Source organism: Rhinoraja longicauda, chromosome 42 (assembly GCF_053455715.1).
Source record: "Rhinoraja longicauda isolate Sanriku21f chromosome 42, sRhiLon1.1, whole genome shotgun sequence".
Classification (NCBI taxonomy): domain Eukaryota; kingdom Metazoa; phylum Chordata; class Chondrichthyes; order Rajiformes; family Arhynchobatidae; genus Rhinoraja; species Rhinoraja longicauda.
Genome location: NC_135994.1, coordinates 6,583,095 through 6,610,236, shown reverse-complemented (window position 1 = coordinate 6,610,236; position 27,142 = coordinate 6,583,095). Strand labels below are relative to the sequence as shown.

Genomic DNA, 27,142 nt, shown 5'->3' with positions numbered 1-27,142 from the left:
TTGGAGACCCTTGGCCTATCTTCTATCAGACTGTACTGGACCTTAATCTTGCATTAAACATTATTCCCTTTATCATGGATCTGTACACTGTGGACTGCTTGATTGTAAGCCTGTATAGTCTTTCCACTGACTGGTTAGCACGCAACAAAAGTTGTTCCACTGTACAATGGTACACATGGCACACGGTACTCATGACAATATTCTAAACTCAAACTGGATACAAAATTGGCTGAAAGTAGGAGACAGAGGGTATGGTAGAGGGATATTTTTCCAGATTTGAGTCTGTAAGAATATGTTTGCCACAGGGATCAGTGGTGGGTCCACTGTTCAATGTGTTAACAATTTGGATGAGAAGGGAAGATGGAAATACCAAATACAACAGGGCATAGCTTTAAGGTGAGAGGGCATAGTTCAGAGGAGATGAGCAGAGCAACTTTTTATGCACAGTTTTATGGTGGGTGCCTGGAACGCACTGTTGTGAGTGGTGGTGGAAGCAGACACGATAGTGGCATTTAAAAGGCTTTTGGATAGGCACATGGATATGTAGGGAATGGAGCGATATGGATTATATGTACAGGTAGATACGAGTCTTGGCATCATATTCAGCATGGACATTTTGGGAGAAGGTGGTACAGAGGACAATTACAATAACCCCTCAATCTATACCTTCTCGATCGACTCAGTCCAGGGACCCCGACAGTCCTTTCAGGATTCGCAGAGATTCACTTGCACCTCCTCCAACCTCATCTACATCGTCGACAAGGAAGAGAATATTTTAGTGTTGTTGTTAATGTTGTAAATGACATTATTTTAAAGCAAAAGTCAAGCACTCATGAAATTGGCCCCAGCGGGTGAAAGCCAAAAAAAATCAGATATAATCATAATTGTCATTTATTAGCCAACATACGAGGAATTTGGTTTGCTATACAGATAAGGAGAGGGAACAAAACTTTAGCACTAGTTGATCATTCTCTCAGGTCTTGCTTCCAATCCTTAATTTTGTTCCAGTCACCATTTGTGATCAGTCTGAGTTTCCCCCCGCTTAATGCTACAGAACAGCAAATATCACATCCCTTTCTTCATCTTCTCCAAATCCTCCTGCCTTTGAAATTGGGGGGTGGTGTGCTGTTCCCCAAATCATAATGCTGCACAGTAGCGCAGTTGGTAGAGCCGTTATCTCACAGCACCAGAAACCCGGGTTCGATCCTGTCCTCAGTTGGTGTCTGTGTGTGCAGTTTGCACATTCTCTCTGCCGCCATGTGGGTTTACAATACAATACAAAATATCTTTATTGTCATTGTACAGTACATCGAGATTGAGAATGCACCTCCCATACGATGCAATAAATTAATTAGCTAAATTTATACAACCCAGTGAAAAAAATTGTAACAGTTTTAAAACAGAATAAAGTGCAAGTAGATCTGTGCCGGTTCACTGTGCGATGTGACCATCCGGCTCAGCAGGATCGGTTCATAGCAGCTTTAGCCCTGGGGATGAAGCTGTTCCCGAGTCTGGAGGTGCGGGCATAGAAGGTCTTGTAGCCTCTACCCGACGGTAGAATTTCGAACAGACTATTGCAGGGGTGTGAGGAGTCTTTGTGGATGCTGGTGGCTTTTCTGAGGCATCGTGTGTTGTAGATGCCCTCCAAGGCTGGTAGCTTGTGTTCCGATAGTCTTCTGAGCTCTATGGACTACCTGCATCGCAAACACGTGTGGGTCGGTAAGTTAATTGGTCCTCCGTACGCTCCCCCCAGTGTGTAGGGAGTGGATGAGAAAGTGAGAAAACATAGAACTAGTGTGAACAGGTGATCGATGGCCAGAAGGGCGTGATTCCTTACTGCATCTCTAAAACTAAACAATTGATATCCTCACTTCCCTGTAATGCAGTTATAAAATCTAGATAGACACAAAATGCATTGTGATGCAATCCACATTGTTTATTTTCAGTGTAAACCAGCCTCTGCAGCTCCCTCCTATGAAATCTAGATACCTTGTTGTCTACCTCCCATCTCCTGAAGATCACCCATGTTATCTTTCACCCTTGCGGACATGGTGTACTGTGCACTTTCACTTTAGCCCCAGCAGTTTAAAAGCAGTCTGAAGAAGGGTCTCAACCCGAAATGTCACCTATAATTTCCCCCAGAGATGCTGCCTGACCCACTGAGTTACTCCAGCACTCTGTGAAAAGTCACCTATCCAAGTTCTCCAGAGATGCTGCCTGACCCGCTGAGTTACCCCAGCACTCTGTGAAACATCACCTATCCATGTTCTCCAGAGATGCTGCCTGACCCGCTGAGTTACTCCAGCACTCTGTGAAACGTCACCTATCCACGTTCTCCACAGATGCTGCCTGACCCGCTGAGTTACCCCAGCACTCTGTGAAACATCACCTATCCATGTTCTCCAGAGATGCTGCCTGACCCGCTGAGTTACTCCAGCACTCTGTGAAACGTCACCTATCCACGTTCTCCACAGATGCTGCCTGACCCGCTGAGTTACTCCAGCACTCTGTGTCTATCTGCCGTTCTTTGTTTCTAGTTTAAAACAAAAGCTTGGGGGCTTTAATTTGACACTACTTTGCATTTTCTATAATGCAATGTCATATTGCAGGCAACTTTCTTTACTTTTCTAATACTATGCAACATCCAAACATTTGAGATGTTTATTAGATGTTTAGCAAGCCCAGCAGTATGAATGAGTCGCACTATCAAGCTCACAGAAACAAATGTTTTTGCAAACTGCGGGTCTTGTGTGCAGAAATCACACTTTTTTGGGTCTCCTTTCAAAAAGAAAATAAATAAATAAATAAACCAGGAATGGAGCGTAGCACCAGTGATCTTATCTCACAACGTGAATTAACCAGAGTTTCAAGCACAGAAATGAACGCAAATGGAAACTCCTGTTTATCCTGTCTTTCTGCATTTGCTTGACTTTGGCATATTTCTAATGGGCAAGGCACACCTGTGAACAGTTCATGCTACATAATGGTATGCTGTTGGTGAAGACAGATATTAAACAAAATGTTAAGTGAGGGATTTGGGGAGGAAAATTAACTGAAGGACAGAAAAGGAAATGGAAAGTTTAACTGAAGGAATAATGGTGTCTTGGGTGCAGATACAGTGTCTTGCCTTCCACCCTTTCAGTAAAATGTCCAGTAAAAAGTGGAACATTGGATTTTAGACGGAGAGCAATAAAAGGAGGAAGAAAATCCAAGTCATCATGGAAACAGGCTCTTCGGCCCAACTGGTCTATGCCAACTATTAATCACCGACTTATACTAATTTTTATTTTCTTCTTATTCTTATCAACTCCCCAGCTTCTACCACTCACCTACATGAGGGTTAATGTATGGCAATCAATTAACCCACTAGCCATACACTTTAGCATGTGGGAGGAAAATGGAGTACTCTGTTGGAGAATGTACAAACCCCACCAGAGGTTTAGTTTAGTTTAGAGATGCAGCGTGGAAATGGGACCTTCAGCCCACCAAATCCGCGCCGACCAGCAAATCACGCACACTAACACTATCCTATACACCAGGGACAATTTTACCAAGCCAATTAACCTACAAACCTGTAAGTCTTTTGAGTGTGGGAGGAAATTGGAACACCCGGAGAAAACCCACGCAGGTCACGAGGAGAACATACAAACTCCGTACAGACAGCACCCGTAGTCAGGATCGATACCTGTAAGGCAGCAACTCTACCACTGCGCCACCGTGCCATCCTTGTCTGGAACCTGGGTCTCTGGTGCTGAGGCAGCAGCTCTACCAGCTGTGTCACTGTGCCATCCTAGAAATGTTCTGCACACTCTCAAAGGAAGGCAATACAGCCATAGAAGTGGCCAGTGAAACTTCAATTGGATGATAACAAAAATTAAAGTTTAGTTGCTTACATATAGCTGCATACTGGTGAGTGAGGTATAGACTGAGATATGATCAAGGGGTTCAGGAGAATCACGTGGAGTGAGCTACAGGCTGGATTTACTCCCAAGAGATTTGCACTGTTGTGCAGTTAGTCACACCGCACTGAAATCCACATCACCAAACCCACGCTTTGCTTTCTGTATTGAACCAGAGGGAAACCTTTCAGCCCCACTTATTAACTATCACCAGCTGTAGCTGGTTTCTATCATTTGACGAAAGTGCCTTATTTAAAAGACAAAGTCAAATCATTACTTTGCCCCAGACCATTTAGAGAAAGTGACATTTCACATCTGTAAACCAGGTAAAATTCAACTCAACTAATGAAGAGCTGTTTACTCCAGATCTGTATTATATATCAGAATGCTTTCAATTGTTTAATTCACTCCCTCAAGGGAAAAACCTGTGACCTTTAAAAGACGTACTGTTTAAAATAAACCATTTTGGGCTTGCAGTTCCTTTGTCACAATGTCCACCCAAGAAGGTGGATAAGAGCTATTCGGACAAAGCAGCTGCTTTGGGACTTACAAAAAGGATGCATTCATGAAAAGTGTTAAAAGTGAACATTTGTAAGTCGAAGATTCAGCAAATACATTACAGGTATTTCAGTAAGTGTATTCCACTTGTGGAGTGTGACACATTATTCCTTATTGCAAAAGAGAGCATGAGAGTACATCACAGTCAATGCTATTATGGCAAAAATTCAGAAATCAAATGTTCATAGAGGACTTGCTACACTCATTACTTGTGTTAACTTTGTTGCTGTATTACTGAAAATAACTGCCAGCACACAGTGGCGCAGCAGTAGACAAAGAGTTCGATCCCGACTACAGGTGCTGTCTGTGCGGAGTTTGCACGTTCACCCTGTGACCACGTGGGTTTTTTCAGGTGCTCCGGTTTCCCCCCACATCCCAAAGATGTGCGGGTTTGTAGATTAATTGGCTTCTGTAAATCGCCCCTAGTGTGTAGGATGAGAAGTGGGAATATCATAGAACTAGGGCACGGGTGATCGATGGTCGGCGTGGACTCGGTGGGCCGAAGGGCCTGTTTCCATGCTGTATCTTTAAACTCATTTCAAAATGTACCATACGATCCAATGTAAAAATTGCATCTCTGCTTTTGAAGATTCCAACTTCAGGATTTAAAATACATTGAGCTTTTCCTCAATTAGCTTCAGGTCAATAACGAAAAGTTCAATTCAATTTTTGAAACCCAATTTATTCCATTAATATGTACTGCATTGTGTTTTACAGTTTCATTGAGTCAAGTTTAGTAAAATATGGACAAACATGAAAAAATACAGACATTAACAAGCAGTGTTTTGAAAAATAAACATTAAAATTCTACCAGGCCATATTTTATTAGATGAACACGAGGTACCGTCACCACTGTGCATTTTTTAGCTTCTTGCAAAAGTTCCCAGAAAGTAGACATACACCAGATTTCATTGTATTTTGGATCAGTTTATACATTAAAAACAACAAATGCAGTTTTGTCTTTTATAATCTTTTGCAAAACAATTTATTTCACCCAACATGGCTTGTAATTAAATTGGACAACAATTTTGATCAAAATCTTATAATCTCTTGGTGTGAGGTTTACCATCTTTTTTTAATTGAGGGGAAACGTGATGGGCAGGTCACATGGCTTCCACAACTGAGTTAAGTTACAGCACTTTTAAATGCAAGTGCTCCAAGTCACGACAGAGGGGACTTTTGAACAAGCAGATGATCATTCTGACGAGTTATTGAAGGAAAATAAGAAGCGGTTCTCCCTCTGAGGCAGATGGAAAGGCGAAGGATTTAGGTTAATGCCGAGGGTAAAGTTCATTGACAATTACCAGGATTCAAAGTGCTGAAGAAACCCAGCAGATCAGGACCCGCTGAGTTACTCCAGCACCGTGTGTTCTTATCAAGGTCCCAGCATCTGCAGTTTCATGCGTCGACTCAGGACTCAGTGTGGAATAGATAACATTTTTAATCTTGGCCCTGGGCCTTCTTGCAAGATTTACTGCCATCTTGTTTTTGATTTTTGTGTAAGGCCAGAGATCACAAATCTTATCCACACACCAGACCAGTGTTCCAGACACACGGCAAACACCAAGTTTATTGGGTTGAATTAAATTATGAAATAAAAACGCCGAGCCAAGTTTTATTGTAGAAGAGCACATTACAGTTGTTAGTTTTAATTTTATAAATCCGCATAAGTGACTGTCTTATATTTCTAACAGCATTGCTTACCTATAGATTTAAAAAAATAATTTGCACATGCTCACAACCAGTTCCAGTTATAAAACATCTATCACGCATGGATCCAAGGCTCAGCTAGGTGCTTAAGGTATAAGGATTTTGCCCTGCATGGCTATACTACAAATATTTAACGGTAAGAGCTGAAAGTAGAGTTTAACCGTACAAGATTAGGCTGCTCGGGACCTCTGAAAAGACTGCCAGTTACAGCAAAACTCAAACCTCTTTGCAACTCCATACAAAATGCAAACTCACTTGATTGCCTTGGGATAAGTGCCTTTACGGTCTACGGTCTATTCAATGTGATCACCGGTGACCATCCAGAGGGTAAATGGATGAGGAACAAACCTTTATTCCCTGCTACTAATTCTGCCCCCTGTGGAGATGAGCCATCCTCAAACCTGCATTACAGATTCTCATCTCATCATGCTGCTGATAATTCCAGGTTCAGCAGCCCCTCGTGATTTCCAGACCCCCAGTCTGTGCGATGTACACCATTTGAACAGTAGTTCAGGCGGGCCCTGCTCATCATCCTCCTCCTTCACTTCTCAAAACTCATTGCCATGTACAGTATCATCTCTCAACACCATTCAAAACGTCCAAGCGAAAGCAACCTCTGTTTTCTCAACTAACGTGTCACATTTGCCGTCGTCCTCCACCTACATTCCTGGGTGATTCCACCTTTGCCATAATGCACAAGGTAACCTCACCAGCAAGTACACGTCTCCTGCTCCTCACAAGTCAGCTTCCCATTCACCAGCTCCCACATCACTATTCGGAAGTCTCCTATCTCTGAGACCCCAATTTATACAGATCCATAAGTCTATTTTTGTGCTGGGTATTAAAGTAACCTTCCTTGTTTTAGCAGATACTCATATCAAACCAGGTGCATGAACATTAGTCCTGGGCATGATGAAAACATCTGATATTTCAGATGATCTTTGTTAACAGACCCATTGACAATTCAATGATCTGAACGGTCTCATCATTGATATTACTCAAGGAAAGCCATTGAGAAATAACCTTTAACTTACATGGGGGAGGGGGGGGGGGGCTGAGGGGAGAAATAGCTACATTTCAGCCACTGAGTAACCCAGACACATGTAATTGTGGCTCAGCTTCTAAACAGCAGTTGGTAAATGGGAGCCAGGATATTTTAAGTTCCTTCTCTTTACACTCTCAAAAATCTAATGGAATGCTAGCAACAGAACAGTGCCTTCCTTTAAATCCCAATAGATCATTCATCCCCTGCTCAATGTTGAGCAGAACCTCTGCGTTCTGGATGAACCAACAGAGTCCAATTTGAGAGAAGAATTACCAGACGAGACCATCTGAATCTATTGAGTCTTATTATATCCTTGTATCAAGTAGAGGACAAATTTCACCTCAAACAACATGATTAGTAAATCATTAATAGAAAAGAAAATGTTGGAGATTCTCAGCAGGTCAGACAACAGTGGAAAAAGTAAGAGTTAATGTTTCAGGTCAACGACCCTTCATCAGAACCGCGGCTTTTCGAATAAAAATGCCATTGACCCGAAACATCAATTCGACTTCTCCCTCCATAGGTGCCACCTGACCTGCTGAGTGTTGCCAGCATTTTCTGCTTTGATGTCCAATTTTCAGCATCAGTAGTTACCCGATTTCATAATTACCTTCAGAACCCTGCAAACCTACAGATGTCAATATGAACCAACTGCTCTCCGAGCTCTGCGACCCTTCCTTCACACTTCAGTCGTTTCCGGGATCCAGGAGTGATCTCCAGACCAAAGGGTGGACCAGAAACTCTGACAAGCTCAGGGATGAGTTTGCAGCTGGGAGATAAGTGGTAAGAGATAGTTGCAACATTAAAAATCTGAACAACAAATGAAACTGGCGGGAAAAGAGAAGACAAGGTGGCCATATTCCACAATCTGCAATAGCTGGAGTATCATACCGAGACACAAGGTGGTTATATAATAGCCTCTCAAACTTCATTATTCACTTCGCAGAGAAATACAAGATGTTTTGGGGAAGGTGGATAATATGCAAAATTCAATTACAGAATTCAAATCAAACTACTGGACCCACCAATCAAGAATTGCAGTCAGAAGTCATGCCGGGGAAAGAACGAAAGAAACCAAAAGCAGGCCTAATTTATGGTGAAAAAAAGAGAAAGTGCTGGAGTTACTCAGCTGGTCAGGCAGCATCTCTGGAGAACATGGCTATCCATGTTCTCCAGAGATGCTGCCTGGCCTGTTGAATTACTCCAGCACATCATATAAACCAGCACCTGCAGTTCCTCATTTCTAATTAATGGTGGCTGGGCACACCATCTCTTGGGAAGGGATTCATGAACATCTCGAAAAAAGAGAGGTGGTGATCTAAGATGGTCAAAAGTCACCCTTCCTACAAATGCAACACATTAACAGCACCCATCATTTGTGAATGAATTAATTATTGCACACGTCACAAAATCATGTCATGTTATCCCAGGTGCTAAAAATACAGATTGCTTTCATGCAGGCAGTACATTGGTTAGCAGTAGCTGATAGAGATTGCTATTTGGTCTGTTGTGTAAGAGTGGAACAAAACTGATTTTGAACTACAGAGTCATTTAGTTTTGCATCGTTTTAATGGAATTGGCATTTAACAAGAAATCCTACCAACTCGGGCATAAAGCATTTCTGTTGGTATGTTTCTCTGCAAAAGGACAGTCGTGTTTCAAGTGAATGTAAAGGCAGATTCTACGGCCAATGTGAATTTCTTTGAGTGTTGTGCATAGGGCTGCTTTATCGTGCCTTGATAAAAGTGCTGGCAAATGGGATTAATATAGAGGAGTATTGATGGTCTGCATGCCTACAGTGGGCTCAAGAACCTGGTTCTGTGCTGCATGACCATAAGACTCTAATGTACAAAATAAGGGATGTAGGAACATTTCCTGGGCCAACACTAATTAACCAGAAGCCATTTGTTGACAGTCTCAAAAGCCATACAAAATTAAGTTAATGTTGCTCCAAACTCAATCTGCATCCAATTCGTACAATCCAGGAGGAGAACTTAATCCAATCAGAATTCAGCCTTTAATCCCTCAACTGCAGATATTCTGTATTCTGATACTTTCTGCCAAATTGCAACACTGATCTCGTGTTTCACAAGGCAGGATCCCAAGTAACTTCACCTTTCCATCTCTTCTGCAAATTAGTATCGTCACTTGGGCCATTTAGTCATTGACTGAATGTGAGGTTATTCAGAGCCTAACGCAAATTTTGCCATTCCTCTGTTGTCCGTTTCAAAGTGACTTAAAGTAGCTTATTTATAGAAATCAAAATGGATACTGCTTGTATTTCAATAGGCCACAGATTATTACATAGACACATTTAAATGGCCTAGATAAAGGCTCATGAGTTATGGTACGAATTAAATATTAAAGGAGATCAAAATTTTGCCCTTGGTTACTTAATTTCCTGAAAATTACAAACTGGAGATAATTAGAAAATTAAAACCGCCATTTACTATTAATTCAACTTATTGTGAATTGTACATTTTGCGGATTACATGTTAAAAACATTACAGGAAAACTCACTGATGTATCACATTATGTCTTACAATGTATGAACAAGTTTTCATTTAGCCTCAGCATTTCTTTTACACTTTCTGTAATGGCTGCATAGGAAAAATATTAAAAATTGTAATCATGCATTGTGCTGGAACACAATTACATGAAAGGTCATAATAAAGAGGCCGTTAGCCATTTTTCGCCTGACTGCTATCTTCCCCGACTTCCTCCAGAAAACGCAACACATTCAAGAGTTCTAATTAAATCGACGGGTCCATTTACAGTCTGAAAACATGCCACAGTAGCAAAGTCATGACTAAAATGCAGATTTGTTAAATCAAAGCTCCATGTTCTTCCAATTAGTCTTCAAGATCCTCTCAAACCCAATCCACAAAACAAGCAAAAATGTGTTGAGATAATCATGACTGGAAGTAAATTTTAATCCATTTCTTTAACATTTTAGTTTAATTTTAGAGATACAGCATGGAAACAGGCGCTTCAGTCCTTCAAGTCCACACTGGCCATCGATCACCCGTTCAAACTTGTTCTGTGTTATCCCACTTTCTCATTCACTTCCTACACACTAGGGACAATTCACTGAGGGCCAATTAACCTACAAACCCGTACGTCTCTGGAGTGTGGGAGGAAACCGGAGCACCCTGAGGAAACCCACGCGGTCACAGGCAGAACGTGCAGACTCCACACAGACAGCACCCGAGGTCAGGATTGAACCCGGTTCCGTGAGGCAGTGGCTCTATCAGCTGCGCCGCCCTAATTATGATTTAATTAAATAATATTTAAATATGAACTTCAATGGAACAGAAGACAATTCTACTCTTTTGAACTAAACTGGTTTCCTCAGTATTCAGACCCTCAACTACCTGATACAAGGAGTCCCAAGTTATGTTTTACCTCACACAGTCAAATCAGCTCAATAAGGCCTTCAACCGAACATTGAGGGTCCTTCACCATTTTAATTTCTGATGCATTTTCTTACATTTCCTTTAAAAAAAATAACACTGACCATTACCACTGGATGGGAATGGACCATTGCTCGATTATAAACAGTTTAGCCTTTGGTTTCCAAATGTCATTGAACGTTAACTGCTGTTAGTGGCAGAGTCTGCTTCATAACCAAAAATGGGGTAAACCTTATTGCGGTTGGTAGCTATGGATCAACAAATAGGATAACAATGATCTTATTTCTGAACTCAATTGATGAGACTCCAAAGTTCACCTGGAGAGTTCCAATGGAAGGCAATTATCTTCCCCATCTCCTTCATGCCTTCCCTACGACTACACACCTACAACTTTGGTTCAGCCATGTTCCAGCTGAAAAAAATAAAAAGGAATAGATCTACATTTTAGTACAACTTAATTCACTATTATATCCAAATGTTAAATGGGGGAATGGTCTGCAAACATGAGCATCTCCTATATGCTACTTTTTAATATACCTAAAATTGAGTTAATGTTGCTCCAAACTCAATCTGCATACAATCCTTACAATCCAGGAGGAGAACTTAATCCAACCAGAATTCAGCCTTTAATCCCTCCACTACAGATATTCTGTATTCTGATACCTTCTGCCAAATTGCAACACAAGGCAGGGTTCTAAGTAACTTCACCTTTCCATCTCTCCTGCCAATTAGTATCGTCACTTGGGCCATTTAGTCATTGACTGAATGCGAGGTTATTCAGAGCCTAACGTAAATTTTGCCATTCCTCCGTTGTCCGTTTCAAAGTGGCTTAAAGTAGCTTATTTATAGAAATCAAAATGGATACTGTTTATATTTCAATAGGCCACAGATTATTACATAGACACATTCAAATAGCCTAAATAAAGGCTCATGAATCATGGTATGAATTAAATATTAAAGGAGATCAAAATTTTGCCCTTGGTTACTCAATTTCCTGACTATTACAAAAAATACAACTGAAAATGTTACTGCATCACAGGCCATTGATGGGAAGATATTATCCAGAATAAAGCACTGGATTTAGTGAAGTAAGATCTTTTAAAGTTGAAAATGCTTCTATTAAATCTTCCTCCCTTCTTTCAATATGCTGCGGTTTTCCATAAGAGTTTTCCATGTTAATTCAGAGAAACCAATTGAGCAAGCAACTTTGCATTGATAAGCATTGGCAAACAAACCAGGCTCAATCTCCAATTATTTCTGAGAGACAACAGTGAAGAATAAGATTGGAAACTTTCACAAGGTTGGGAATTCTGAGTAAAAGCTATTACCATATCAAGCAGAAGGTTTGTCTGGAGGTTCAGCAGCTTTCATAAAGCAACTGCTTCATTGGATAAATTCTACTTGTTGCTTTTCTACGCATTCTGCAATAGGAAACATGACAGTAATTCACTGAATTAAGACAGGAGGATCTGATTTTTGTCATCTCGCAAAGCCTTTTACAAAAGCTGTTTCCAAATGGAGATTCAAGATTAGACCAGAACACAAGTTCCAGCATTGCTGCTGACAGAAACGTAATTTGATTTTATACACATGAAAAGTTATTTTAAACTTGTTTGTGAGCTTACTGTCTTCATAACTTTCACTTGACTGTGTAGGAATATGCAGAGCACAGGCAGCTCATTGGTATCCAAGGTAATTCCTTCTTAAATGAGCAAAAGTGACCACACATAAATGAGGTGGACCAGACCTTCACTAGAGCGGCTGAAGTGCACAGTTGGTTGGGAATGAGAGGAAGACACGAGAAAGCAAATTCGAGAGATGTCAGGCATCACTGTATCCTCCATTTTCAAAATCCTCCAACAAGCCACTGCTCGTGAATGGTCACCTGGATATGGATTTCAACTGGAAGTCTACGTTTGCCTAATGGACATTTTGACAAGTTATTGCACTGCTTTGAACAGGAAACCTTTCCCAAATTAACGTCCAAAAATATTTTGCTTAAATATCCTTTCCAAATTTTGCACATAACCAACTAAACAAATGGGATCTCATTTTCAGAAGGCAAGACAAGTATGAAATAAGTAAATCAATCCAATATTTTACTGCCATTACTTAACCAAGTTCAAAGTGAACTGCATATAATAATTGGCAGCATACCCTCAGAGGCAAGTAGATTTCAAATACCAGGACTGTGCGGGAAAGGCTTAAGCAAAGTACTGAACATGGATTGAGTTACAAGATCTGAGAGTTTGTGGCAATTCAAGATAAGTAGCAAATGGCTGTACTAATATTAGCTCAAATGCAACATGGAAGCAAACTCAAACAGACAAAATGCATTTATGATGTACTTTTCAGCCAGGTACTAAAGATGGTGCACATAAATATATAAAGGTGCAAATCAAGAATGAAAAAACAGTTGATCAGGCACGCCCCCTCCCCTCCCACCCACCCAAAATCAAGAACAGCAGCGAACACACTTATCAGGAACAATTTCATATCAAAGTTGAACAACACACATTCATCTGTCAGGTGTTCTTCTTTCCCCTATCTATCTATCCTCTTGCCCACAATTTAGGACCTGCTTTAAGAGAAGTTGGTCACTTGCGGCAGGCTGTTGAACATGTGCACAATCCCATCACGATTCCTCCTGCGCCGACATAGATAGCAGCATACTGGAGTCTTTGAGGCTTGTAAATATTTTGCTGCTGGGAGTAGGAGCCACAACGTTGGGGTAAGGTCATTCACAGAAGACGTTATCCTTGCAAATTAGTCACTTGAGGATTATGTGGTAGCTGTCACTGCCCTCGGCTGTAGGAAGCAAGCGGAAAAAGGAAAGACAAATTACACAACCTATCACTTTCCCAAAAAAGGTGGAATGCTTGAAAACCCAAATACAAAGCTAAGATTTAGTTTTATTCTAGAGACTATAATCAGGGCTGCAAATTTACAGAAAATATAGTCATGTTTCACCATAGAATTACATAGCTCAAACAATACAAACAGTGAGAATGGAATTTAACCACAAGTATCTGCACTTGAATGAATTATTGACTATCAATTTTCAGTTACTGGTAAAGTCCTATCTGGCACGTTTAAGACTGGGAAGTAATCACACGAGTTTATAAATCTAGCAAACGTTCAATGCTGAAATAATTTGAACTAAAGATGAAATTTCATTGCTGGAACAGTTACCTTTTAAGGTATCGAGAACAAAACACGATTCATCCTGGAAGTTTTGGATCATCTGGAAAATAATTTCACCATACTTAGGTACACGCAACAAAGTACCATTGAACATAGAACAGGAACAGGCAATTCTAACTGTTGCTTTCCTCAACTTTTCAATGTTAAGAACATTTCATAGATGTTTGGCATTTGGCTTCAAACCCACACTAAAGGTACTTTGCGCACCTGTGGCACTTGGAAAATCAACCACTCTCTAACGATCATTCCATAGAATCATCGTGGCACAGAAGGAGACCACTCGAGCCATCCATTTCATGCCAGTTCCACAGAGAGATATCCAAGTCCCTATCCCACAACATTCATCAAAATGGCATTAGTTATTTACCTCATCGCTCACAAGCACGTGAATACCCGTGGGGCCCTGTTTATAGATCTGGTGGATTTGACGGGGAGAAATATTGAAAAGTTGAGCAATCTTCTCTGTCATTTCAATTGCTGTTAACTCTTCCAAATAAATTGCATGGTACACTGAAAAAAGGAATGCACAAATCAAATGTTGCATCAATAAAAATACATTTTCTACATTAGTTTAGCTTATAATGAGATTTAATTTTCATCGCTTTCCATTTACATTCAACATATAGGAAGAATATGATAGAAACATAGAAAAATAGATGCAGGAGTAGGCCATTCGGTCCTTTGAGCCAGCACCGCCATACCATATGATCATGGCTGATCATCCAAAATCAGTACCCGTTCCTTTAGCCCCAAGAGCCAAATTTAACCCTCTCTTGAAAGCATCCAGTGAATTGGCCTCCACTGCCTTCTGTGGCAGAGAATTCCAGATTCACAACTCGCTGGGTGAAAAGGTTGTTCCTCATCTCGGTCCTAAATGGCCTCCCCCTTATTCTTAAACTGTGACCTCTGGTTCTGGACTCCCCCAAGATCGGGAACATTTTTCCTGCATCTAGCCTGTCCAATCCTTTAAGAATTTTATATGTTTCTAAAAAATCCCCTCTCATCCGTCTAAATTCCAGTGTATACAAGCCCAGTCGACCTATTCATATGTCCGTCCCGCCATCCTGGGAATTAACCTGGTGAGCCTACGCTGCACTCCCTCAATAGCAATAATGTCCTTCCTCAAATTAGACGACCAAAATCACACACAATACTCCAGGTGCGGTCTCACCAGGGCTCTGTACAACTGCAGTAGGACCTCCTAAACTCAAATCCTCCCGCAATGAAGGCCAACATGCCATTGGCTTTCTTCACTACCTGCTGTACCTGCATGCTTACTTTCAGTGACGATGTACAAGCACACCCAGGTCTCGCTCCACCTCCCCTTTTCCTAATCTGACACCATTCAGATAATCTGCCTTCCTGTTCTTGCCACCAAGCACGACATCCGGAGGCTGCAACGGATCGTTCGCACAGCTGAGAAGGTTGTTGGCTGCAACCTTCCCCCCATTGACGAACCGTACACTGTAAGGGCCAGGAAGCGAGCGGGCAAGATCATCTCTGACCCCTCTCACCTTGGCCACAAACTCGTCGAAGCACTTCCCTTGGGAAGGCGACTCCGGACTGTCAAAGCAGCCACAGCCAGACATAAAAACAGCTTTTTTCCCCACGAGTGATAGTTTTACTCAATAACCAAAGTCTGTGGTCTCTTTTTTGCTCTGGTTTATTTTCACCCACATGTTTAGACTGTAATGCTGTATCCTTATTGCTTTGATGTGTTTATGCTTTATTCTTAATTGTTAACTGTATGTTTGTGTTGTCATTTGTGAGCGGAGCACCAAGGCACATTCCTTGTATATGCATACTTGGCCAATAAACTTATTCATTCATTCATTTATCTAACCTCACATTTATCCACATTATGCTGCATCTGCCATGCATCTGCCCACTCGCCCAACCTATCCAAGTCATCCTGCAGCCTAATAGCATCCTCCTCGCAGCTCACACTCCCACCCAGCTTTATGTCATCCACAAACTTGGAGATGTTACATTTAATTCTCTAAATCGTTAATATATATTGTAAATAACTGGGGTCCCAGCACCGAGCCTTGTGGTACCCCACTAGTCACTGCCTGTCATTCTGAAAAGGACCCGTTAATTCCTACTCTTTGCTTCCTGTCTGCCAACCAGTTCTCTATCCATGTCAATACCCTACCCCCAATACCATGTGGTCTAATTTTGTACACTAATCTCTTGTGTGGGACCTTGTCAAAGGCTTTTGGAAAGTCCAGATACACCACATCCACTGGCTCTCCCGTATCCATTTTACTTGTTACATCCTCAAAAAATTCCAGAAGATTAGTCAAGCATGATTTCCCCTTCATAAATCCATGCTGACTTTGACTGATCCCGTCACTGCTTTCCAAATGCGCTGCTATAACATCTTTAATAATCGACTCCAGCATCTTCCCCACTACCGACGTACAGTTAACTGGTCTATAATTCCCCGTTTTCTCACTCCCTCCTTTCGTAAAAAGTGGAGTTACATTAGCTACCCATGATAAATTGAAAATGGGATTGACAATTTCCATCAACCATAAGGCTGCACAGGTGACAATCAGCAGTGCAGTATTGCATCTCTGCTCCAGAGTTCACAGGTCCCTGCTATTTGGTGTTTGGAACCAGTGACTTTATCCTGATGTTTCTCAAATGCCCCTGGTATTAACTTGTACTTGCTAGTTGTGAAATTTAATTACCAAGGTCCAAAATAAGTGTGCAAAACAAAAGTATGAAATAATTACAGGAGTTTACAAATGTATCAAATATTTACATGAGATTGTCCATTGAATTGCCTTGCGTCTTTGCTGAAATTTGCACTTCTGGGCTGTAACTAACAACCTGACACTACGTGTCTCTTTTCTCTCCCCTCTTGAATAGCTCCCTGGTCCATGGTTAGGTTGTTCATGCCTCCCACCAACGTCTGCTCAGGGAGCAAGAATCTCAGAAGTGCTTGACAAGCTCAAGGGTTGAGGCTCCTGTAACACTGCCTTTACCTCCATCTCCCTGCCTGCCTCGCTTGTAGTCACACCTTCCTCCGGACAATGGACTAAATTGGAAGCAGTTACTTTGTCTCCAGAAACACAGCATCCAGGTAACTCTCCCAGTCCCTGATGTGCTGCAGCGTTTTGAAGCTCAGACTCCAGGTCGTCAACTTTGTGCCCGAGTTCTGCGATCAACCAACACTTGCTGCAGACGCACTCACCAGGAACCACCAAGGGTTCCCACATCGTGCAGCTATAGCACATCGCATGATCCTGCCAGCCTGCCTGCCTCCTTTATATGTTGCCAAACAGGTTGCAGCTGCTCTGCTCCAAGGTCGACAAAGTCTTCTCCTCAGCCCTTCTCTCCAAAGCCTCTCGAGACAAAGCTTCAAGTTGCAATTTTCCTCAACACGGCCGCTCCACTGTACCTTGCCTTCTTTTTACTTGCTACTCTGTCTATTCCTCAGCCAGTCGGACGCCTGCTTCAATCCATGTCCCGCCTCCTCAATCAGCACACACTGAACAAACAGGAAAAACACTCTTCTACTTCTTACTGCCAAATTTTAAAGTTGATTTTTTCCCCCAGAATGTGACATTCATTTTAAACACAGAACTTTAAATGTGCTTGTGGCATGCGGTGTGCATAACATATGCTGTCCAACACCGACTGGTCACCTCCACCTCAAGCCAGGAGTGGGAAATGTTAGCAGTTTGTCCAGGTCACATTGCTGGCTGCCCCTTCTACTGCCCAACTCTAGTCCCTTCTAACACCAAAGGGCAGCATGGTGGTACAGAAGTAGAGTTACTGCCTTACAGTGCTAGAGACCCGGGTTCGATCCCGACTACGGGGTACTGTCTGTGTGGAGTATGTACGTTCTCTCCGTGACCTGCGTGTGATTTCTCCAAGATCTTTGGTTTCCACTCACACTCCAAACATGTGCAGATTTGTAGGTTAATTGGCTTGGTATAAATGTATAAATGTAAAATTGTCCCTAGTGTGTCTTGGATAGTGTAAGTGTGCGGGGATCACTGCTCAGTGTGGACTCGGTGGCGCTGTACCTCTACACTAAACTAAACAAATTAGCATTTGCGTTATTGCATTTACCCACGCCAGTAGTCCGAAACAACTCAACTCTGCTTGCTGATGTTGGACAAACCCTGAATACAACAGGGAGCAGCTCGAGAACAGATGTGGCAAGTCAGTGAAACTCCAAATTCAAACAGGTTAGTCAAACACCATGACAACCAGCACAAAGTGGAATGCCCCAGTTCAAGCCAGTCTTCCGAGTCAAGAGCAGTATGCTGGGTGACCAGAGATTTGAAACTGGCCTGTTTGGAGGGAGTGAGGAAAAAAGCTGCAGACAATTCTTCCTTATCCCAACCTGTTGCGTTGTTGAGCAGTGGGAGAAGTGACCAATTTGGAGCTGCTCTTTTCCACCACACGAGCTGCCAATCCTCTGGGATTAATGGGAAATGTTAAGAGTTTTACTTAAACTCTTAAAAAGGGCAGCACGGTGGCGCAGCAGTAGAGTTGCTCCCTCACAGCGCCAGACACCCGAGTTCGATCCCGACTATGGGTGCTACCTGTACGGAGTTTGTACGTTCTCCGTGACTGCGTGGGTTTCCTCCGGGTGCTCCGGTTTCATCAAACTCCAAAGACATACAGGTTTGGAGGTTAATTGGCTTCTGTAAATGACCCCTAGTGTGTAGGATAGTGCTAGTGTACGGGTGATCACTGGTCGGCCCGGACTCGGTGGGCCAAAGGGCCCGTTTCCGCACAGTATCTCTAAACTAAACAGTAATTTACATAAGGACATGCAGTGAGTTTCAAAAAGGTAACATAACTGGAATTTGACAACTATGCAGTCAACTCTTTCATCTACCTTTTCCAAACACATAACATAGAAACATAGAAAATAGGTGCAGGAGTAGGCCATTCGGCCCTTCGAGCCTGTACGCACCGCCATTCAATATGATCATGGCTGATCATCCAGCTGAGTAACCTGTACCTGCCTTCTCTCCATACCCCCTGATCCCTTTAGCAAAAAGGGCCACATCTAACTCCCTCTTAAATATAGCCAATGAACTGGCCTCAACTACCATCGTGCAGCTTGGTTGGTTTGGGATTGAAAGAAAAAAAGACTGGACGGGTGACTTTTTTTCTCATTAATCAGTAAGTTTCAATAAGCTTATATTAAGTGCAGAACTGGCGTTGATTTTGGGTGCACAGGGAGGCTTTGATGTACTCACCATAGAAAGAACTGTTCACAGAATCACCATTTTCATGCTTCTGGTGTTGTTGCTCTCGGACCTGTTGTGCTTCCTGACAAACGTAAATGGTCAGCCTCGGTCTAACCATCCTAAATGTAGAAGAGAGAAATAGAAACTATATTCCAACTTCATTAACCCACCTTGGCTGCACAGCCCTTAAAGCCATAGCCAAGCAAAAAAAACTTCACATTTCATCATTGATCCCAGAAAGATTGGCAGGTAGTTTGGAAAAGAGCAGTTCCAAATTGGTCATCTCTCTCACTGCTCACTTGCGAGACCATTGTGCTTGCAATTTGGCGCAAGGTTAAAGGGGTTACATTTCAAAAGTAATTCATTAGTTATGAAGCAGTTGGAAATGACCTACAAGGCGGTGTATGTCATTGCAAGTTTTGTTTTGTTTCCATGATTTAGTCTAAAGCAAGTTAACCCCCGATCTTTCCTGCTATCTCAATCCTTTTGTGATTAGGGATCATTTAAAAGAACTGCATTAAACTAATGCAAAACTTGTGTTGTTGTTATCAGTTTTCCTTACTCCATCGCCACCAAAATACATTACCAGCCACTATTTACTGATTTGGTGGAATTCTGCTGTAGACAAACTGGCTGCTGAATTACTCTGCAGAACAGTAGCTGCAGTTCAATGAACACAAAAAGATTCAAAACATTTAGAGTTACATGGCATGGTGTTATATAAATGCAAGTTCGTGTCAGTTCCTCTTCTCAAATTGGTCCTTTAAATGTAAGCCAGCATTCATGCTGAACCTTTGCTGTTAAAAGTTCCTTCTTGCACATCTTGTTTGCTCCATTGCAAAAAAGTAAACTAAATCAAACCTCTTCCATGATTTACCCCCAACCTAGTTTGATCATTGCGATATAGTGACTTTGTTGGCTCTTCAAAACAAAAAAGTCAAGTCAAGTCAAGTCAATTTTATTTGTATAGCACATTTAAAAACAACCCATGTTGACCAAAGTGCTGTACATCTGATAAGGTTCCAATAAAAAAAAAAATGAAACATACAGTAGCACGCAAACAGTTCACAGCGCCTCCTCAATGAGCCTCAAACGCTAGGGAGTAGAAATAGGTTTTGAGCCTGGACTTAAAGGAGTCGATGGAGGGGGCAGTTCTGATGGGGAGAGGGATGCTGTTCCACAGTCTAGGAGCTGCAACCGCAAAAGCGCGGTCACCCCTGAGCTTAAGCCTAGACCGCGGGATAGTGAATAGCCCCAAGTCGGCCGACCTGAGGGACCTGGAGTTAGAGAGGGGGGTTAGAAGATTTTTGATGTAGGGGGGGAGTGTCCATTTAGGGCTTTATACGTGAATAGGAGGAGCTTGAAGTTGATTCTGTACCGTACAGGGAGCCAGTGGAGAGAGGCCAGAATCGGGGTGATGTGGTCCCTTTTACGGGTACCCGTCAGGAGTCTCACTGCGGCGTTTTGGACCAGTTGCAGGCGGGACAGGATGATTGGCTGATCCCAGTGTATAGGGAGTTGCAGTAGTCTAGGCGGGAGGAAATGAAAGCGTGAATGATTTTTTCTGTGTCGTCGAATTGGAGGAAAGGTTTGATTTTAGCTATGGTTCGAAGTTGGAAGAAGCTGGCTTTTACCACAGCGTTGACTTGCTTATCAAATTTTAATGCAGAGTCAAATATCACGACGAGGTTTTTGACATGCGGTTTGACTAGGCAGGATAGACTTCCAAGACTGCCTGTTATCAATTTGATGGAGTCGGGGGGGGCGAATAGGATGACCTCAGACTTGCTCTCATTTAATTGGAGGAAGTTCTGTGCCAGCCAACATTTTATGTCCTCAAGGCAGTGTAAGAGGCCGTTTAAATTTGACTGGTTGTTGGGTTTCAGGGGGAGGTAAAGCTGAGTGTCATCGGCATAGCAGTGGAAAGAAATGCCGTGCCTTTGAATGATTTGGCCAAGGGGGAGCATGTATAGAGAGAAGAGAATGGGGCCTAGGATGGAGCCTTGTGGAACTCCGCAGGAGAGGCTAGCTGGAGCAGAGGAATAACTGCCTATGTTGATGGCGAAACTCCTATCTTTGAGGTACGAAGCGAACCAGCTCAGGGCAGTGCCATCAATGCCAACCGCGTACCGGAGACGGTCAATAAGGATGGTGTGGTCCACTGTATCGAACGCTGCGCTGAGGTCGAGAAGGAGCAGGATTGCACAGTCGCCGGTGTCGATGGCGAGAAGCAGGTCGTTTTGTACCTTCAACAAGGCAGACTCTGTGCTGTGGTGGGCTCTGAAACCTGACTGGAAACTTTCCAGGATGGTGTTTTGGTGCAGGTAGGGCACTAATTGGTTTAGAATTGCCTTTTCAAGGACTTTTGACAGGAATGGCAGTTTGGAAATGGGTCTGTAGTTGCTAGGCAAGGTGGGGTCTAGGTTAGGTTTTTTCAGTAGGGGCTGGACCACCGCGTGCTTGAAACTGGTTGGAACAGTGCCAGTGGCCAGAGAACTGTTGATAATAGAGAGGATGCTGGGACCGGCTATTGCAATGACATCCTTCAGAAGGGCAGTGGGGGCAGGATCAAGGGGGCAGGTTGCAGGTTTCATAGCGGAGACAAGCTTTGCAAGGGAGGATAGAGTGACGGGTTGGAAGCAGTCCAATTTAGATGAACAGACTAGATGAACAGACTTGTTGGTGAAAAATTTAGCGAATTCTTCGCACTTAGCAGGGGACCCAACTAAGCTGGTACTGGGGGCGGGACATATGACAGAGGTAATTGTTCTAAATAGGACCTTGGAGTTATGAGAGTTTTTGGAAATAAGGTTGGAGAAGTATTGTGCTCTAGCAGACTTTACTGCTTCCTGGTATTTGAGAAGATTGTTTCTCAGAATTTCGAAGGAATTGTAGTTTAGGCCATCTACAGGTACAGATAAACAGCACAAATTTATTCGATGTAGATAGATACCTTGCTTCGTTCTCCCCTGTAGATTGTTAAAGTTGGAGCTGTTTGGGAACATGCATTCTACTAACATTTACATTTCCAAAATTTAAAACTGAAACTGCAAGCACAATGAATTAACCCACCTTCCTTTCAGAGCATTAAAGAGCCGGATTCCATCTGCAGGACCACAGATCTGGATCACATCATCCCTAGTCAGCTTTAACAGATCTCCACCTGTGGGCACAAGCAACAGAACCTCAAAACAGGCAGCAGAGCCAACATTTGCACATATTCCCTATGCAAACCCAGTCATAGTTCTGAAGGAATGGAATGATCAACTTCTGGTCAAAGTACAGAATTAGCATGCTCGATCATCTCATGAGTTGGCTTTTGTTTTTAGATTAGATTTCTGTCATTCAATGTTTATGAGGCAATTAGACAGGTACATGGATAGGACGTTTAGAGAGATATGGACAAAATGCAGGCAGGAGGGACTAGTGTAGACGGGACACGTTGGTCGGTGTGGGCAAGTAGGGCACCAAAGGGCCCATTTCTACACTGTATGACTACCCACTCCATACATACGGGATCTTTCCTACAAATCAATTTTTTTTTTTAAAGCCTTTTGTAAACTTTGGTTTTACTAGATGAAAACCATTTGCATCTAATTACAAGACCTTTACTCAAAAATCCACAGGGGTCCGAGATATTTTATTACCAGTTTTGATAACTATACTGGAACACATTTTTAAAATTTCTTTTTCAAACATGTAAAGAGATTAATTGAAAAAGACAGCATATTTATCAACTATGAATCAGTTCTTAATATTGCATCAAATGATCAATTGAAATAACTGCCACTACTGTCTCACCCAACATCCATAGCCATATAACTTTCTGGTGGATAAAATAAAAGGTTTTATAAAACCTTTAAGGAAACATAGGAAATAGGTAACATTCTTCAAGCGACCAAACACAACATTGAGGAAATAAAAGTGACAAGGTACAGTATCCAGTATTTTAACTGACTGCACTGTTACAGTTTGAAACTCAGAAGTTATTTCACAGAGATAGAATGGAGATTCAATTTGACTTTGTGTCTAAAGGACGTTGACACAAACAATAAGTTTACACAAATCGTCCTTTCCAATTCAACAAAATTCTAAAGAAAGCAGCAGCTTTAAGCATAAGGAGGATGAGCAAAATGTTCAAGAACTTGAGCTGCTTAACCTGCACATTTAATTGAGCATTGGGGAACAGAGAGAAAGCTGAAAAGCCAATGCCTTCAAGTCATTTAATATGTTCATGCAGCCAAAAATGTTTATTATATCTCATCACATCCTCAGGACAATGGAGTTATGGTGCTACAAAGTCAAAAACATTGCCACAAATTTGCGCACAGCAAGTGTCTTAAAAGGGCAACAAACGTGTTTTTGGCCATGCTGGTTGAGGCAAGAATGATGGTCGCAGCAAGAGTCGCCCGTTGTTCGGTCAGTATCGATATATTTTACATCTACTTAAACCGACAGACTTCTCATCGAAAAGATGGCATTTCAATAAAGCGCAACACTCACTGAAAACTGAATAAAGACAATTTGTTTGTACCAGAGAGCGTGTCTTAGTTTCAAATTTGACTTGGACAATTCTACAAATGAGCTCAAGCTGATCCAAATTGCTCGATTTGCACTCATTTCAAAACAGTGCATTACATAAAGGATTACATTCAAGTGATGGACTCAATCATACTACAAGTCATCAGTTCAGTGGAGTTGTATGTCATAACACTGGAAACAGACATTTTGTGACCCCGAGCACAGAGTAAATGAACTTGCATTAATTGTAGCGCCTTAACACATCTACAGTATGGCTTAAAAAGTAGTTTCAAAATAATGGAATACTCAAAGTGCAATGGAAAGCATATAAACAAATCTGGCATACAATTTGCGCACAGCCAAGTTTTCCAAAAAACAAATCAGATAATCATCCCCCCCCCCCCCCCCCCCCCCCCGCCAGTCCACCAGCGGTGCTGTAGCAGATTATCAGGACACAGAACATCCTTGTGTTGAGAAGTGACACAAGGTTTCTCTCATCCAAACTGGAGACAGAGCCTTATTTAACATCTCATTGATTGCAAATCACTTCAAGTTGCAACATAGCAACACCATACCACCCCCACCACGCTCAATAGCCACATGCACACACTGCCATGAAACCCGGCTTGTATGGCAATGACATCCTTTAATACTGTATAGAGGTATGTGGTGTGATTGTACGCTCAGGTCTATAAGTGGGCCTGGAATCTAAAATGTGCTTTTTTTAAGGCAAGAGTGACAATGATAGTCAAACTGACCCAAAATGCTCAAGTACATTTAAAAAAAATAAGATCACACAGACATTATATATGAAGAGATTCATCGCAAAAGGATAAGAGTCTAAGCATCTTGCTCCCTTTGATCTTTGGCAGCACCAGACCAAACAGATTTCACGTTTTTTGACCAAGAAGGAAAGAAATATAATTTATATAATGCCAAAATCACAGATTCAAAGAGATTGCACTCTTTGCAAGCAAATACACAGGCAAATTTGCGCACAGTAGGGGGTCACAAAATAAAATAGACAACTGAACAAATCATGGATTTTATATACTGTTGGTTGGGGAAGGAATCGTGGCCAAACAGCCAACAATTTCCTGTTCTTCAACAGCTACAAGAGCAGCTCTGCCGACCATCTGTATAGGCAGAGGAATCTCATTGCAATAACTCTCTGAAAGAGCATCTCCAGACAATGCAACACCTATTTGCACTGCATTAGAGTACCGTCTATCCACAAGTAATAAACAAGTTTTGTTCTTAGATGGCACAAGTCAATTTCGTACACAAACTACAATGACTTACCATAGACCTGATAAATTAACTATGTTTATCTCTACACAAATGTTACTTGACCTAGCTCTAGTATTCTAGTAATTATTTTTGCACTTCCATATGATTTATTATAATAAAAAGAAAACTGTACACAGTAATCCAGATTCTCTTCTAATCTTTTGGTTTTTCAGTCTCCAGTCCATGAGATAAAGCAACAGTTCACCAATTATATTTCAATTTCTTTAATATTTGAGTTATTGGTTTTGCTACAATGCAACGGAAACAAATATCACAGTTCAACTTGAGTTTTCGACCCCCTGCAGAGTTACGCAACCCCCAGTTACACTATGATGCAATTTTGCTTTAACACGTTATGCAAACCATTGCTGTTCCCCCATCTCAGCACTTAGTGTCATTAGAAGATAGATGGTCGTCGTGGACTTGGTGGGCCAAAGGGCTTTTGTCTGTATTGTATGACTGTACTACACCTGGTTTCTTGTACTACTTCTACGATGGTCAGTGATGTTGTAAACATTCCTCTTACTCCTCAGTCTGCTCCATGATATTGTGCTCCTGCCACTGCCTCCGTTCTGGATTACTATCTTAGCAGAGATTGAAAGACTGCATGGAAATGGGCTTTTCAGCCCACACCGACCATTGATCACCCATTCACACTAGTTCGGTATTATCTCACTCTCTACAAACCTGCACGTTTGGGACGTGGGAGGTAACCGGAGCACATGGAGGAAGCCCACGCTGCCACAGGGAGAACGTTCAAAAGCCATATAGATAGCACCAGAGGTCAGGATTGAATCTGGGTCTCTGGTGCCGAGAGGAACAGCTCTACCAGCTACACCACTATGCTTATTAACTTCACTTCAACTTATTTTTTCCCCCATGGAATATAAAAACAAACTCCTTCCCTCCCTCCAATTACTTTACCTGCCTACAAAATCCGACAAGTTTTAAGATGTTTGATATTAGTTAATAACTTCAAGAGGTTTAATTGATTCCCCCTCCTTTCTGTTGAAGTCGGTTGGAACTATGTTCATCAGGGCCCTTCATTTTGGCTGCGTCCCTTAGAGGAAAAAATACACCTAGAAGAGCTGATAAAACATTGTGCTTCCCCACAATGGAAACTATGTCTTCATCTTAGGAAAGGACCCCTATTAAAGTGCAAAACTATCTTTCCCCACACTATTGAAATCTCACTTAATCGGTCAATTAAATGTCATATTACAAATCTGCAGTTTGACGCTCTGGGGAATTTGTCAGAAGTTGCTAATATAGTTCACTGAAGTGCTACAGCGGTGGAGACAATCCATCTGGTCCTTTGGAATCTAAATCTTGGCCCTAGAGATGGAAAGAATGAGTTCCAATCCATCCTAGCATCCAGGTAATTTTGACACATTTGCATCCAAAATAGTTAATAAGCAAAAGGTACCAGAGAAGTTTGCGAAGAGCCTGCAGTATGGAGAAAATCGATTTCTGTGCAACCACTGCTGAGCATCCTGTGGTGTGGCTGTTGCCAACAGATTCTGCAAAAAAAGTCATAAGTCAATTCTTTGACATATCTCCCTGACATTATATACAGATGTATTACCCAAAGAGTTTGTGTAGATCCAACCACTGCTGTTCCTCAATTCCATGCATTAGCGGCTAGCAACTTTTGTCCCTAGGAGGAGTCACTTGCCAGACCAAGGAAGCATTTTTTTTAATAGCAAGTATAATCATATGAATAATTTCACCTTAATGACTGTCATTCATGCAAGGAAAAAACTTGAATGCTCAGCTACATATAAACATAGCACAAAAAGTAAGGAAATTTGTGTTTGGTAGATTATTTCTTTGTTGTAACAATGATTCTTGGCAATAAATCTTATACCGTTGGAAAGCCTGTTTATTTCCCTTTTAAATGGTGCCACATTTGTAAGGAACATGCATTTGTGGGATGAGCAACAGAGCTGAGTATATGGGTTGCGCCCATGAAAAAATTGCCAAATCTTCTCTGCCAATGCCAAACAGCTTATTCTGCTGTTGCTATTGACTCTTGTTTTGAGCTTCTGGTACCCCCAGGTGCTGACAATCAGGTGCCTGATTGGCAGCATCTGTGAGCATGGGCCCTGCTACAGTGGTCAGTAGGTGTCTGCCCCAAGAATCGGCATGCCACGTTTGACTGATCTGGATAGGGCCCATGCGATAGGGCAACTTCAAGCTGGTGTTCCGCAAAACCAAGTTGCGGCATTATTTGGAGTGAGCCCTAGTACCATCTCCAAAGTGAAGGCCAAGTTCCATATA

General features: G+C 42.0%; 1 protein-coding gene and 1 long non-coding RNA gene across 4 annotated transcripts in view; both read right to left on the bottom strand.

Moving 5' to 3' along the window:
* Positions 1-5,118: 5,118 nt before the first annotated feature.
* On the bottom strand, positions 5,119-13,023 carry LOC144611954 (uncharacterized). The gene is made up of 2 exons (XR_013549599.1): positions 11,954-13,023; positions 5,119-11,037 (listed from the first exon to the last, which is right to left on the bottom strand). It is a non-coding gene; the product is annotated as an uncharacterized LOC144611954 (long non-coding RNA).
* Positions 13,024-13,079: 56 nt separating this feature from the next.
* tfcp2 (transcription factor CP2) overlaps positions 13,080-27,142 on the bottom strand; it is a 94,386-nt gene continuing 80,323 nt past the window's right edge. For all 3 annotated transcript variants that reach the window (XM_078431538.1, XM_078431537.1, XM_078431539.1), the window contains 6 exons: positions 26,289-26,382; positions 22,124-22,214; positions 19,061-19,170; positions 14,197-14,339; positions 13,818-13,869; positions 13,080-13,433 (listed from right to left, as the gene is read on the bottom strand). In XM_078431538.1, the coding sequence (XP_078287664.1) occupies positions 13,396-13,433; positions 13,818-13,869; positions 14,197-14,339; positions 19,061-19,170; positions 22,124-22,214; positions 26,289-26,382 (528 nt within the window). In that variant the 3' untranslated portion in view covers positions 13,080-13,395. The remainder of the gene's footprint in view (positions 13,434-13,817; positions 13,870-14,196; positions 14,340-19,060; positions 19,171-22,123; positions 22,215-26,288; positions 26,383-27,142) is intronic.